The sequence below is a fragment of the Orbicella faveolata genome, unplaced genomic scaffold (assembly GCF_042242905.1).
Source record: "Orbicella faveolata isolate gen_17 unplaced genomic scaffold, um_ofav_v1 contig_35, whole genome shotgun sequence".
In the NCBI taxonomy this organism is placed as follows: Eukaryota; Metazoa; Cnidaria; class Anthozoa; order Scleractinia; family Merulinidae; genus Orbicella; species Orbicella faveolata.
Genome location: NW_028301564.1, coordinates 5,758,183 through 5,772,872, shown reverse-complemented (window position 1 = coordinate 5,772,872; position 14,690 = coordinate 5,758,183). Strand labels below are relative to the sequence as shown.

The following is a 14,690-nucleotide window of genomic DNA, read 5'->3' as shown; positions in this document are numbered from 1 at the left end:
GTGTGCTGCCAGGTTGGGCAGGATAACGGCTGAGGAACTGTGTCATGCCAAGAAAGGTTTGTAGGTCAGCAAGACTTGTGGAGGGGTCCATGTTGCTAATTGCTTCCACCTTCTGTGGGTCTGGTCTGAGGCTGTTTGAGCTGATGATGTGGCCAAAAATGGTATTTCTGTACATCTTATCTTGCATTTGTCTGCATTGAAACGGAAACTGGTTTCACCAGCACATTCCATAACTACTTTCAGGTTTGCATCATGGTCAGCGAGGTCACATCCATAGATGATGATGTCATCAGCAATGCCAGTTACACCAGGCAGATCTCCAAAAGTTTCGTCAACTTTCTTCTGAAAGATGTCCTGGGCACAGATCAGACCAAAGGGAAGCCGCAGGAACCTATATCTGCCATGAGGTGAGTTGAATGTTGTGTACAAAGAGCTGGCATGATCAAGTTTAATGTTCCAATATCCACTTCGGGCATCTACAATACTGAAGTATTTGGCTCCATTTAGCTTTGGAAGTACATCGTCCAATGTTGGGGTGCAGTGATGTGGGCGCTTGATGGCATGATTGAGGTCTTTTGGTTCTAAGCACAATCAAAGCGTACCATTGGCCTTGGTCATGCAAACTAATGAGTTCACCCAGTTGGTGGGCTCATCTACTTTTGCTATGATGCCTTGTTCAACAAGTGCATCAAGTTCTCTCTTAAGAGGCTCATGTAGCGCTTCGGGTACTCGTCTTTGGGTACTTAGTCCAAGCGGTGTGCCTTCTGGGCTGTAGCTTGACTGTGGGCACAGACGTTTGTATATGTCCACGGGTATGATATTCCCCTCTGCTCCAGTGTCAATTTTGCATAATAGGGGTGCTGTTACTTGACCTGAGTCCACTTGTAGCTGTAGTAAAGCTTGTGTGTCGTTCTCAGAGACACTGTTTATGTAGAAGGAGTGAAAGTACAATTGTGGAGTGTTGTGTTGTGGAATGTCCAGCATGTGTGGTGTGTTCTCTGGTGGTGGAGCTTCAGCACTTTGCTCAGCTGTGTCAAGTGCATGAATGTTCTCCTTTTTCTTTCGCCATCGGTCTCTGGGTTGCCCATGGTCTTGCTGTTTTACTCTTTGGCGAGAGCTGCACACAGCTTTCCAGGCTAGATTACTACAGTGGAACCTCCACTTAATGAACCTCTATTTAATGAAGTCTTCGATATAACAAACAATATTCTATGTCCCGGCCAAAGTTACGGTAAAATGTATGGAATAGAACCTCGATATAACGAATTCTTCAATGTGATGAACATAATCCGGAAGCCCAAACGTAAAACCTACCTCGATACAACAAATTACAATGTTTCCTTGTTTACATAGACATTTTTCTGTATAACCTCTATGTTGCAACATTTTTAAATCGCTACTCTGAAAATGTCATTCTTCTGAAAACAAAAGCTCCGTGTCTGCTCAAAAGTGAAAATAATTGATACTGAAAGCCACCATACTTAATGAATTGTATCTCAAAATGCGGCACTTCTGGGTGACGAAAATTGCATTGAATTACATGACAGAAGTCACCTGTCTTACAAATCAATCATTAACTATGACCTCGATATAACGAACATTTTGGCTGTTTCCCCTCAGATTCGTTATATCGAGGTTTCCGATATAACGAACTCTCGATTTAACGAACAAATTTGGCCAGTCCCTGGTGACTTCATTAAATTGAGGTTCCACTGAGGTATATAAATTAAACTACTAGTTATACTATGTGAAATATTTTTAAAAATGAATGTCAATTAAAAATTTCTACCTGTGATAATCCCAGGATGAATATCACTTGTGAAATCTGAGCCTTTGTCTTTACCCTCGTAACAAATACATAATTACTTAAAAATACTTAATTAGCACAGCCTTATTGTTGGTACAACTTGGCTTGAGAGTCCATTTATAGATCCTTTTTTGTGACAAATATTTGTAAGAAAAAAAAAACTTCAAAATGGTTACCTTTCTTTGTTTTTTTTGTAAGGGGCCCAGCTTCCTCCTCTGTTAATTCTACAGTTTTGTGATTGCGAGGCACTTCATCCTGTTCTTACAAACGTGCACGCATACGTGCATACATACATACTTTATTGCATAGCTCCCTCATCACTTTCCTCTTTACTTCCTTCGTCACTTTCATCTTCACTTCCTTTGTCGTCACTTTCGTCATCACTTTCTTCTCCACTTTCCTCTTCGTCGCTGTCCTCTTCACTTTCATCTTCGTCAGTGTCCTCTTCACTTCCTTCGTAGACACTTTCCTCTTCTCTTTCTTTGATTGCTTTGTCATTTTCCTGTCTGCTTTCATCTTCATCATTTTCACCTCCACTTTCTTCTTTGTCACTTTTTGTGTCACCTTCTTTGTCACTTTCCTCTTTAGTTTTCTCTTGCTCCCCATTTCCTTTAGCTTTATTTTTCAGAGCTAAAATTAAAAATAAGAAGCAATACCATATGAAAAGATGAGAAATATATCTTACCCGAGTTTTAAAACTAGATCGGAGGGTCACTTCAGTCCGATGGAAGACATGATATGACATTATTAGGATTTAAGGCCGCTGAAACATGCCCAAAAGTTAACACCAAATCCCCGATAACCATCACGGTTAATGGTCAATAACTTCTGTGCACTTTTATCATGATCATTTGAGAGTAAACTTGATAAACCTCTGACAATTTTTTTCTTGCAACAGCTGAATACTTATGCAAGAAGAAACGCAAAGCTGAAGAATTTGTGAATGTGGTCATGCATAACCAATAGTGGGAACCAACATTAGAAATTAAGGCACAGTGATTGATTTCATGGAGAATTAGTCTAGGGTGGTAATAGCTTCCTGGAAATATCCTATATCCTAATGGGGATGTTGTGCCACTAGATGGGGTCGCATTTTGACGTCTTGGCCTGATATAATGGGGTTACATTAATATAGTTACTAGCTTCCGAACTACACTTGTGACACTTGTTTCCACATTTCAGGATAACTTTGCATACATGAGCTCGTGCTGTATACAGGGGCCATAATTTTTACTTTTCAGGAGAGTGGGGGATTGATGACGGCATTATTAATATTTGTTAACCCTTTCACGATCATGAACTGTAAAGGAAGTTATTTTGTGGAATTTACATATGCAAAACTTTTTTTCCTCTAACATTATTTAAATGCCTTTTTTGGCTCACTGAAAGTGGGCATTCTTTTTCCCAAGACTGGTCGCAGGCGTGAGTATGAATTTATCGGTATACCTATGCTAAGGGGAAATTTTTTCAATATTACCAAAACCAATACCCTCAATGCACAATGATTCGAGTGATCCTCCATCACTGATCCTGATCCAGATTACCTCAAAGGAACGCAATCTTAGTTTCACATAGACTTAACTAAACATTTAAATAAAGAAAGGAAAAACATCTTGGTGCATTTTTCAAATGTCATTTTTTGATATTCACCTCTGAAAGTTATACTAAAACAATTATTCACCGTAGGCTCAGTGAGCATTGGTGAATATTTACCGAGAAGCAGTTGAGGTAAATTATATTCACCAATGTTCACCGAGCCTGATGTGAATAAGCTAAATTGTTAAATATAATTACATTTATACCAATGTACCAATGTTTAATTAACATAACTGCTTAGCAAACCACAATACAATGGCATAACTGAGAACTACATCGCTCATTGTTCCCGTGAGAATAGGGGCAACAGTGGCGATGTACGCATCAGTGACTTCTTTCACCCCAGTTGTGGTAAAGCGAGTTCCCAATGCGATTAATGATCCAATGGATGCAGAGAGCTCTCCTGAATTGAGTTTTCTCTTGTACTCCATATGTGCCCTAATTTCCTCCGGTGTCAATCCCCTTATAGATTCACCAGTATGTGTACAATCCTTCTGATCTCCCTGCAAGATATAAAGATATAAAGTGTATGTCATTGGTTTGTGATGAATTTCACTATATCGTAGTTGAGGGTCTGTGTGGTGGTAATTGCCTGGGAATGTCTACTATTTTAAAACCAAACAGAATTTACCTGTGGAAACACTAACTTTGCCTTATTTGCATGCCTTGCATTGCGAGGTTAATTTTTTCATGATGGTCTCCTTTGATTGAGTAATTGATTTGATAGCCTCATATATATTCCCTTATATGCCAAACATTACTTTTAAAACACATGGGCTTCATTAATATTTTCAGTACTTTGGTTTTTCATTTGTAATTTGAAGTGATATGCCTTAATTTTGGTATTCGTGTAGTATTCAATTGTTTTCATAGTATTCAGCCTGCCTGTGAGAGTAATTAGTGTGAGAAAAAAATTGTGTTTCTAAATGTTTTCCAATATACCTTGCTGTTCCATTAACAACTTCATTAGATGTAACAAAGAGTGCTGAATGCACTGCCTCTTTTCCTCAGGCTATGGTTGACTTTGTACAGCCTGAGTAGAAGTCCACAAAAACATCTCTGAGAGAGGCAATGTTTTGTGGGTCATAAACACACCCATGGAGTTAACACTGCCTGCTTGCAATATTGCCTCCTTGGAGGATGTCTTCGTGCAGTGTTTCAGTGTTTCATACCTATCAAACAGTGACACTCACATTTATTTGAAGTCACACATTTTAAATACTTTCTGGTGGGGCTTTAATTGCTACGGAGTGAGCATAGCGAGCGAGCAACAACATAATCAGGATTTAAGAAGAATATATAGAAGGGGGTACGAATTCTCGAATTCATCACTTTTTACCAGAATGTATTCCAGTTAACCAGACTGCACTGCGCCACTTTTACCAGAGTGCATTGCGCCTCAAACAACAAGAGGATGTCATACTCGTCAAGCCGTCGTCCTTTTTCGCGTGGATTCCACTGAGAAAGTTTGCTCTGATTTACCTCTAAAGCGATGTGAAGGAGATCGTGCTTGACTTTTACAACTCTTGCTATGTGGTACGTGAAAGTTTGTAAATGTGGACGATTAATTGTGACATCTTAATCTTAGTATGTCATTTCTCAGCAGTCTCGCCTCCTTCGTCGAATTCTTAAATGAAGAGAAATCGTCGTTACTAAAGCCTGTAGAATAATTAAAACAACGAAAACCGTGGAACACACTGATTTCATATATGCTGCAATCTATTCCTTTTCATCGAAACATGAATTTAAGCTAAAGCTTGAGTATTTTCACACATCATGATGAACACGTTCTCAACACAGTCTGTCAAGTTCTAGAGATATTTAATGCGTACCAGTACAGAATTTATAAGTTAGATTTCTGCTCCTACAATTTTCACATCTTTCGATTTTTTGCGATCTGGTAAAGGAGAGGCTGATGTGTATCGTTTTATGTCCAAACATACTTCAGATAACAATGTGCTTTTTTGTCTCGATCCTTTGTCACACCTCGCCATCGATGCGCCATCATGCATGAAGTTGATGCATACAAGGACAGATTTTAAGTGACACCATGATTTGAGAAATAACAGTTAATTTAAGTCTTGAAACCCGCAGATAGATGAATCACGGCATTAAATATGTCACTATCAACAGAATGTGTTTCAAACTCCATTTTATTCACTCATCTGGCACCCTACACCTCAAAATGACCTTTGATCCTAATCCTAGTAAATGATTATACAATCACGCACATATTGTAACATCCTCTCTTTCAAAAATAAAGAAAAAACTTAAGTGTTCTTCACTTAGTCAAAATCAAGATAAATCAAGGGTCCAAGCTCAACAAAGCACTTGTAATGAAATAATCTGTGATCAGTCTCTGAACTGTAACAAGAGAGTTAGTAAATTGAAATGGTTATTCATGAGCACACGTAGTCCTTCAGGTACGCCGGGGGTCTCCTGTCACGCCCTGGCCTCTGGTGCTGATCGGTATTGCTCTCACAAGAGGTCGATCCTGGGGGTTTGTCAACTGGTTCTGCAGATAAGGTAGGGACGCTGAGTGAATCTGGACTGGGAATGCTTGAGTCATCCACTGGATCTGATTGAATGGGCTGAATCAGTGATTCTGATGTCTTCTTCAGGTGCTGCCTGTTTCTTTGGTAGACAGTTCCATTCTCAGCCTCTACCGTGTAAGATCGCTCATCTAATCTTGCAGTTACTTGGGCCTTCAGCCACGACTTGGCACCTAACTTAAAGGGTTTCATTCGTACGACATCCCCTTCATGTAGTACTGGTAGATCCTTTGTGTTTCTGTTGTAATACTTGGCTTGGGCCCATTGGCGCTCTTTCAACTGGCTCTTTTCAATTCCAGACTAGGTTGTCTTAGGCATAAGGAGGCTTTGTGCTGTAGGGAGGAGCGTTTTGGTCCGCCTGCCCATCAGACGCTGCGCAGGGCTCGTGGTCATCGCTTGGGTAGGAGTGTTCCGATAATCAAGGAAAGCCAAATACGGATCACTCCCAGCCTTGATAGACTTCCGTAGGAGACGCTTGGCTGTCCTTACTCCAGACTCTGCCTTGCCATTAGCCTTACTGTTCCCGGGACTGCTGGTTAGGTGCTCAAAGTCCCAGGTCTTTGCGAATGACACAAATTCTTTGGAGGTGAATTGTGGACCATTGTTGCTCACGACTTGATCAGGTATTCCATAGCGGGAGAAGTGGCTTTTCAGCTTCAGGATGGCTGTGGTTGCCTTGGTGTCTGGTAACCTGTCTACCGCCCAAAAGTTGCTGTAGTAGTCGATGGTAACCAAATAGTCTTTACCATCCAGCGTAAAGATGTCAGCGCCTACCTTCTCCCAGGGCCGAGAGGGGACCTCGTGGCTCATCAAGGACTCATTGGGTTGCGACGTTGTATCGAACTCCCTGCATATCTCGCATCTTGGGATGTACTGCTTGATTTCAGCCGACATTCTGGGCCAGTAGATACATTCACGTGCTCTTCTTAGACATGACTCTGTTCCTAAATGGGAGGCATGAATTCTTGCTTTCATGTCTGCACGAAGATTCTTAGGGATCACCACAGCATTTGCTTTGAAAATCAATCCATTTTGAAGAGTCAACTCATCCCACATATCAAAATATGGGTGAGTCAGTTCAGGGGCAAGTTTCTTTTCTTCTGGCCAGCCTTTGAGAATGGTTTCAGATAAACTTTGTAAAGAATGATCTTTCCAAGTTTCAGCCTTAATTTCAGTGATGTGCTTGTCAGAAATGGGTACATAGTTGACCATGTTCACAAACTCTAGGTCGTCCTCATTATCACCTTCAAACGGGAGGAAAGCTCGCGACAATGTGTCGGCCAGGTGCATGTTTTTACCGCACTCATAGTGGACAGTGAAGTCATACTTCTGCAGTCTCATCATCATTGACTGTAATCGCCGTGGTACACGTGAAAAGCGGCTTCTGAAGAATCACTTCTAGTGGTTTGTGGTCACTTTCCACCTTGACATGTCGACGAAATGTATATTGGTTGAATCGCTCAAGAGAGAAAACGATAGCTAGCATCTCTTTCAATTTGCACGTATCGTTTCTCTGTCTCTGTCAATGCTCGGCTTGCGTACTCAATGGGTCGGCCATTCTGAAGTAAAGCTGCTCCGAGGCCACTTTGACTTGCATCACATTGGATAGTGAGCTCACTGCAAGGGTCATAATAGCTCAGCACTGGAGCTTGTGTGACCATGTGTTGTATCTTCTGGAATGCGCTGTCCTGCTCCTCTGACCATTGCCATTGTGTGTCTTCTTGTCAGGCGACGTATGGGCTCCATGATTTCCGAAAGCTTGGGAAGGAACTTCGCCAAGTAGTTTACGAAGCCATTGAGCCTTTCAACTCCTTCCACATCTTCTGGTCTAGGCATTTTGGTTACAGCCTCCACCTTACCGGGGTCAGGTTTCAGACCATCGCTCGATAACAGGTGACCCATGTAAGGAACCTCTTTTTGGCACAGTTTCATCTTGTCTGCGTTCAGAACTATGCCGTAAGCTAGACATCTTTGAAGCAGCTTCTCCAGGTTCTCGTCATGGTTTGAGGTAGCTTCGTCATCATTTTGCTCCTTTCCACAGATCAGGATGTCATCTGCAATACACAGGACTCCTTCCAGGTTCTCGAAGGCATGGTGTAGATGTTTCTGGAATATCTCTGACGATGCGGATAGACCAAAAGGTAGACGACACCAACGGTACCTGCCATAGGGAGTGGCAAATGTTGTAAGGACACTTGATTCTGGTGCCAAGACACAATGCCAGTAACCAGATTTTAGGTCGACTGTGGAAAAGACTCGTGCTTCAGACAGCTCAGGAAGTATGTCCTCTAGCACAGGTAGCTGATATCTCTCTCTTCTAAGTGCTGTATTTAATGGTCTGGGGTCTAGGCAGATCCTCAAAGCTCCGGTCTTCTTAACTGCCATAGCTAAACCGCTGACCCATTGGGTGGGTTCGTCTACTGGAGCAATAATGCCTATTTCTTGCAGACGGTCCAGTTCCTGCTTCGGCTGGCCCTTGATGAAGCTGGTACACGCCTAGGTGGCGCAACTACGGGAGTGATGTTTTGATCCACTTCTAAATGCACCGTTCCGGGTAGTGTTCCTAATTCTGGTTGGAACACTGCAGGGTGATGCTTGATAATTTCTTCAGTTGTACTGAGACTCTTGACTGCTGGCCTCGTCCGTTTAGGTGGCTGTGCAATCTTGAGATTTTCTTCATTGATGGTAATTAGGCCCATTTGCTGAGCTGCCTGCACTCCTATGATTGGTGTTAGTTGTTTCTCAACAACTAAGAATTCCACTGAGAACTTCCTTCCATTCTTCGGGTTTTGAATAATGATGCGACAGGATCCAAGAGGTTGCAGTGTCATATCATTCCACATTCACAGTGTCTTCGTCGTGCGCTTGAGTGACTCGTCTGGAGCAAGTTCGGCGGAAATCACATTAACTGAAGCACCACTGTCAACTTGGAATTTCACGGGTTTCTTTGCAACAACCATTTCAGTGTAGATTTCTTTCGGGTATTCTTTCTTCATTGCATGTACCACTTCCGGTTGGTCTGTAATGCTTGTGATGTATTCTATGTCACTTTCTTCTGATTCTTCGGACTCCTCTCATACTGTGGACCTTGCTGTTACATTTTGAGGCAAAATGATTTCTTCCTTTACATTTAGCACATGTGGCTCCCCACGCGGGACACTTGCCTTTTTCAAAAACATGAATTTGACCACAAAATTTGCATGTTTTTCCAAGCTTTTCTTCTGATTTCCGGTTCTTCTTTGACTTGTCCAAACGTCTCTTCGGCGGCTGTTGTTTGTCTTTCATACTATGTACATCCTCGGTCTGTGCTGCGGAGATTTGTCTCAACTGGGAATTTGAGGCTTCAGTGCTTCTACAGATGTCAATACACTTCTTTAGATCTAAATTCCTTTCCTGCAGTAGTTGCTTTCGTATATGTTTGTCTCATATGCCAAGGATGATTCGGTCACGAAGGATGGAGTCACGCATACAATCACAGAAGTTGCACGTTTTCGCCAGTGTGCAAAGAGCCGTGACGTAAGCGTCAATGCTTTCATTCTCTTCTTGGTTTCATGAGTTAAAATTATATCTTTCAAATGTCTCATTTAATTCACCGATTGTGTATTGATCAAACTTCTCTATAATCTTGCTTAGATTGTTTCTATCATCTGGGCTATCAAACTGAAAACCATTAAAAATCTTCAACACGTCTACTCCTATGCAGTGAAGAAACAACGCTACCTTGTATTCTGGGGGCTGCGTGCTAAGTTTCGCAATGATCACATAATTGTTCCACATCTGTTTCCAAACTTTCCAGTTTTCTGCCATGTTTTCTGTTGAAGTCAAGTTCAACTTTCCTGGAGGCAAGATGCCAGGAGTCATAGCCATCACGTTAGTCAAAACACTTGAACTCGCCATTACCAAAGGCGTTTGTTGTGCCATTCCGCTCGGCGGATCAGTCTCCGTGTCTGACATTTAGAGAGTCGTTTACTGAAAGTGCCGTAGGAGTGTTAAGTCAGGATAGCACTCATATCTCTCTCCACAGTAGAAAGGTTTAGTCTTCGGGTTCAAACGTTATTAGACACCCCACCGCTGCCACCATATTTCAAACTCCATTTTATTCACTCATCTGGCACCCTACACCTCAAAGTGACCTTTGATCCTAATCCTAGTAAATGATTATACAATCACGCACATATTGTAACAGAATGTGCCACAGCATTACTATCTTTTAGATACCCTAGTTTATAATGACACCTGGATTGGGGCCGCCAAACCCACCCAATTTTTCTGGGATGACCATTCCCCCCCTGGAGACAACATGTCAAGAGCTGAACCTGGCTCTTACATGTGAGGGAATTGTTGGTATGGTATGGACTTTGTGCTGTAGAGTACCAAGTAAACAAGCTTTTGTTTACTGTTTTGTTTGTAATATGGAATAAACACTTGCAATACAGATATTGATTATTCATGCAAAATTTTAATTTTGCTCAAGTGGGGTACTCTCACTAGAATTGGGCGGAGATGTGCTGCCTGCTTCCCAACACCCCTACCCAATTAATAACCAGAATCTGCACTTTTTCCTACCCTACTAATTTTATGACCTGACCAAAAATTCAATACTCCATTTTTGACATGACCCTTTAATCAATACCCTATTTCAGACAAGCCTTTGAATAGAGTTACACTGTACCTAGTTCAGACCAATGTTATAGGCATTGTGAAAGGCTTTTGTTCATGCTCTTAGCGATAATGATGAAAAGCAACTTCTCCTTAAATACATACCCAATTCAAGAGTAGAATACCTATGTGACCCATAAAGGGATTAAACCCACCCCCTTCAGGATCTCGATGCCAACTGAAGGGTTTATTTTCAGTTGTGGTATAAAGCACTTCATGACTTCCCCCGTGGAAAACATTGATACTGATCAAGTGTCTAGTGTTCCAGTGCTGCTGAGTTTTGTTCACCCTCAAGGGTTGTATTGACCCTCATATCATACATACATACATACATACTTTATTGACTTTCCCTTTAGAGGCTTTTCAAAGACAATACAATAATAATTTAAAACTACTTAAAAACTCTAAGATTCATTAAGATTAATTAACTAGAATTAGGAATCTATAAAATCCTTAATAAGTTTACGTTTAAGATAAAACTTAAAAGCAGATACTTTCTCGAGAGTTTTTAGAGAGCTATCCATGGAGTTCCAGATATTGACTGTTCTGTAGTAGAACGTTCTCTGACCACTGGCAGACTTAAAAAGAGGAATGTTCAGCATTTGTGAACTTCTTGTGGCCTGTCCGCTTATTTCTCCTCGCTTACTGAACTGGGAAGAGAGATACTCCGGCACGCGAGATGTTAGACATTTGTAGGCCATGATAGCGCTCCTGAAATATAACTGAGTCGCGACTGGTAGCCATTTTAAGCTCTTTTAAAACTGGTGTGATGTGATCATATTTGTGTGTACTGGTCGCAATTCGACCGGCAAAGTTCTGAATACCTTGTAATTTATTTATATTACTTTTTGATGTATTCGCCCACACGTTCGAACAATAAAAAAGTTTACTAAAAACTAAAGTATTTATAATAGTTAGTAGGGTGCATTTGTCAAAAACATGCTTTGTGCGGCTTATTTGACCGAGACAAGACATACAGGAGGAGACAGTTTTCGTAATGTGTTCGTCATAGGTCAGGTTCTTGTCCAAAATCACCCCAAGATCTTTAGCAGTGTGCTCCGGTACGAGTTCTCTTCCCATGAAGGTGAGGCTGGGAGTGTCCAGTCTGGAATGCATTTGCCTGCTGCCAAACACCATGAGTTTAGTTTTGCTTGGGTTCAACAATAAATGGTTGTTGGAACACCATTGGCCTATTCTATGCAAATCAACTCTTAAGTCAGCAAAGGCGTTTACAGTATCCTTCTTTTTGAAGGATATAACTAGCTTAGTGTCGTCCACATAGCTCTGGACGCTGCAATTCTGTGGTACTGAAGAAAGATCATTTGTGTAAATGCTAAATAAAAGTGGTCCCAGTATACTTCCCTGCGGAACGCCACAGACTATGGGCAAGGGCTCTGACAATGTTGAATGGATTCGAACCACTTGTCGTCTATCATTAAGGTAGCTACCAAACCACTGGATAACTGGGTCTGAGGCGCCTACATCTCGCAACTTCAAAATTAGGGTTTCGTGGTTGACGCTGTCGAATGCCTTACTCATGTCTAAGAGCACTACCGAAGTCAACATCTTCTGGTCTATCGCTTTAAGAATAGTGTCGGTTGTTTCTATGACAGATGTTTCGGTTGAGTGCCATTTTTTGTTGCCGCTTTGGGTCTTTGTTAACCTGTCGTTTAAATGCAAGTAAGAAGTGAATTGATTATGTACGACCTTTTCACACACTTTTGATAAAACTGGTAGAAGAGAAATTGGTCTGTTGTTATTTGCCAGTTCGTGGTTTCCACCTTTATGGAGAGGTGTCACTTCAGCTAATTTCCAAGCTGTAGGAAATTTGCATGTTTCAATAGAAGTGTTGATAATAGACGTAATTACTGGAAGAATCGGGCTTAGGCAGTCCTTCAAAACACGAACAGAAATCTTGTCGATCCCTGGGGCTTTGTTTGATGGCATTGATGATATTATGCGTTCAATCTCGCCACTGCTTACGGTATTCGAAATGAAACTGCTCGCATGAAGGATATTGTCTTGGGACAAAATAATTTCGGTTGAGTGTTATGTTGCATTCATTAGCCAATGACTGGATTTTTTCAACGGAACTCTGGCCAACAGAAACGAAAAACCGATTAAACTCATCTGCAACAGTTTTGTTGTCCTTGCTGAAGATTCGCTGGGATTTGGATTTTCTAGGAATTATTTGGCGGATTGCTTTCCAAATATTGTTTGTATTGCCTGGGTTTCTTTGAATCTGTTCTGTGAAGAATTCTCGTTCAGCAATTTTAATTTCTCTTTTAACCTCCTGTCTTAAGTTTCTGTAAGCCGTCCAAGCCATAGGATCATTTCGTTTTCTTGCTTCTTTGCGCCAATCGTCTCTTGTTTTCATCAGCGCACGAATGTTATCAGTTACACATGGATTTGGCTTTCCGCGGACTTTAAAGGTTTTAATCGGAGCGTGTTCGTCGAGTATAGAAGAAAAAAGCAGATTGAATACGTGAAGCTTATCCTCGACCTCATCAAAAACATCAACTATCATATCATGATAGGTTTTAGTTTAGGCCTGTGACAACACTAATTCTATGAGCAACTTACCAAGAAGAGCAAGACCCATCTTCAGGCTATACGTTTTCCCCCAGCCTGATTTTCCCACAAACACAGACACAGGGCAACCATCAAAAGTGTTCCTTATGTAGTCTGCATGTAAACCCATAGCCACACAAGCTAGGGAGAGCACCATTGCTCCAAAATTTTGTTTGAACACTACTTGTGCAATCTGTGAAAAGAAAATTACTGACATTTTAGAAAAGAAAAGTTTTTTTTTTAATTTCACCTCAGAATGATTCACCAAGAAATCACCAATGAAAATAAATGTGGTGTCAGTGACGGATCTAAAGGAGGGGCCCAGTGGGCCCGCCCGCTGTTATCTTGGATGAAAAAAGAAGAAATAACAGATGGAATAAAAGCCGGGAGGGCAAGCAAAACAAAATGCCCCCCCTCTGTTAGCTCAAGGTCTTCATTCGCCACTGGGTGTTACAAAAGAACTGTTTGTACATTCATACAAGTATGGCACTTACTGGTAAGATGTCCTTCAAAGGCTGTTCACCGAATGCCGTCTCTACTTTCATTTCGGTACAATCCATCGTCGAAGGGGGTACATACACGAATCTTTGTTTGGCACGGTCCAAAAGTTTTCCATTAAAATCAACGGTACCTAAACATACAAAATGAATTTAGTACGCTCCTTGAAAAAAGGTATTACATTCTCCAACCGGTTTAATTTTTCAAAAAAAACCTGACATTTTTCGGAATAATTTATAATCAAGGATGCATCTTTGCTTTTAAATTCTGGAAAAAATATGTTTGTAAGGTGCTAAAAATGTTTCGAAGTTGTTATAGGAAAAAGTCTTGACCACGCGAAATTACAATTATATTTATTGACTTTTGGACAATTTATCTTTGCGTGAAAGAAAATATCTGTACACATATTACGTCATAGGAAATCTGTTACAATCCTAGAAATTCCGTAAAATAAAACTGTATGACAGCATTCATTTCATTTAAAAAAAAGGAATATAATCGGTTCACTTGAACATGAAGCAATGTTCAGTATCTGTCATCCAAAATTGTTATTTTGCAAACACGAGAGAGACCGGCTCGCACTCGAATCCAAAAAGATTAGAAAAACGCGATGATAAAATGGCAGCGCGAACTCCTAGGGTTGAGAAGCAGGTAAAAGCCTTCTTTTGCGTGCCTCTCAACCCCAGGAATTTGTGCTGCCACTTTTTTCTTGTGGTTTTCTTTTGCGTCACGTATCTATTGTTGGCCCTAGTCTTCAGAGTATTATAAAGGGAAAGCATTGATATAGCACGCTGAATTGGACCGGGTAGTCCGACTAAAGTTTCGACGTTAAAGTGGTTGCTACTGTTCCAGATGGCCTTTCCTCCAATCCCAAATCTTGCTTTCTTGCACTCTGAGTTAACTGAGCAAAACGGAGGCAGTGGCTGGACAACTGGAACACCATTTATCTTATTCTTTTTTTGGGAATTCCAAGAATAGAAAAATACAGTAAGAAGCGCGACAGCCAG

General features: G+C 41.1%; 1 protein-coding gene across 1 annotated transcript; it reads right to left on the bottom strand.

Annotated features, from left to right (window-relative positions):
* Positions 1–2,105: 2,105 nt before the first annotated feature.
* LOC149102758 (uncharacterized) lies at positions 2,106–4,128 on the bottom strand. Its single transcript, XM_089273708.1, has 2 exons — positions 3,669–4,128; positions 2,106–2,437 (listed from the first exon to the last, which is right to left on the bottom strand). Exons 1-2 carry the CDS (start codon positions 3,937–3,939, stop codon positions 2,106–2,108), a joined length of 603 nt encoding a protein of 200 aa, XP_089129834.1. The 5' UTR covers positions 3,940–4,128.
* Between the last annotated feature and the right edge of the window lie 10,562 nt (positions 4,129–14,690).

Coding starts and splice junctions, on each gene's coding strand:
- LOC149102758 (XM_089273708.1), bottom strand. CDS start 3,939: ATGACATACACTTTATATCTTTATATCTTGCAGGGAGATCAGAAGGAT. Junction 2,438..3,668: donor AATGAGCGATGTAGTTCTCA/GTTATGCCATTG, acceptor TTTTAATTTTAG/CTCTGAAAAATAAAGCTAAA.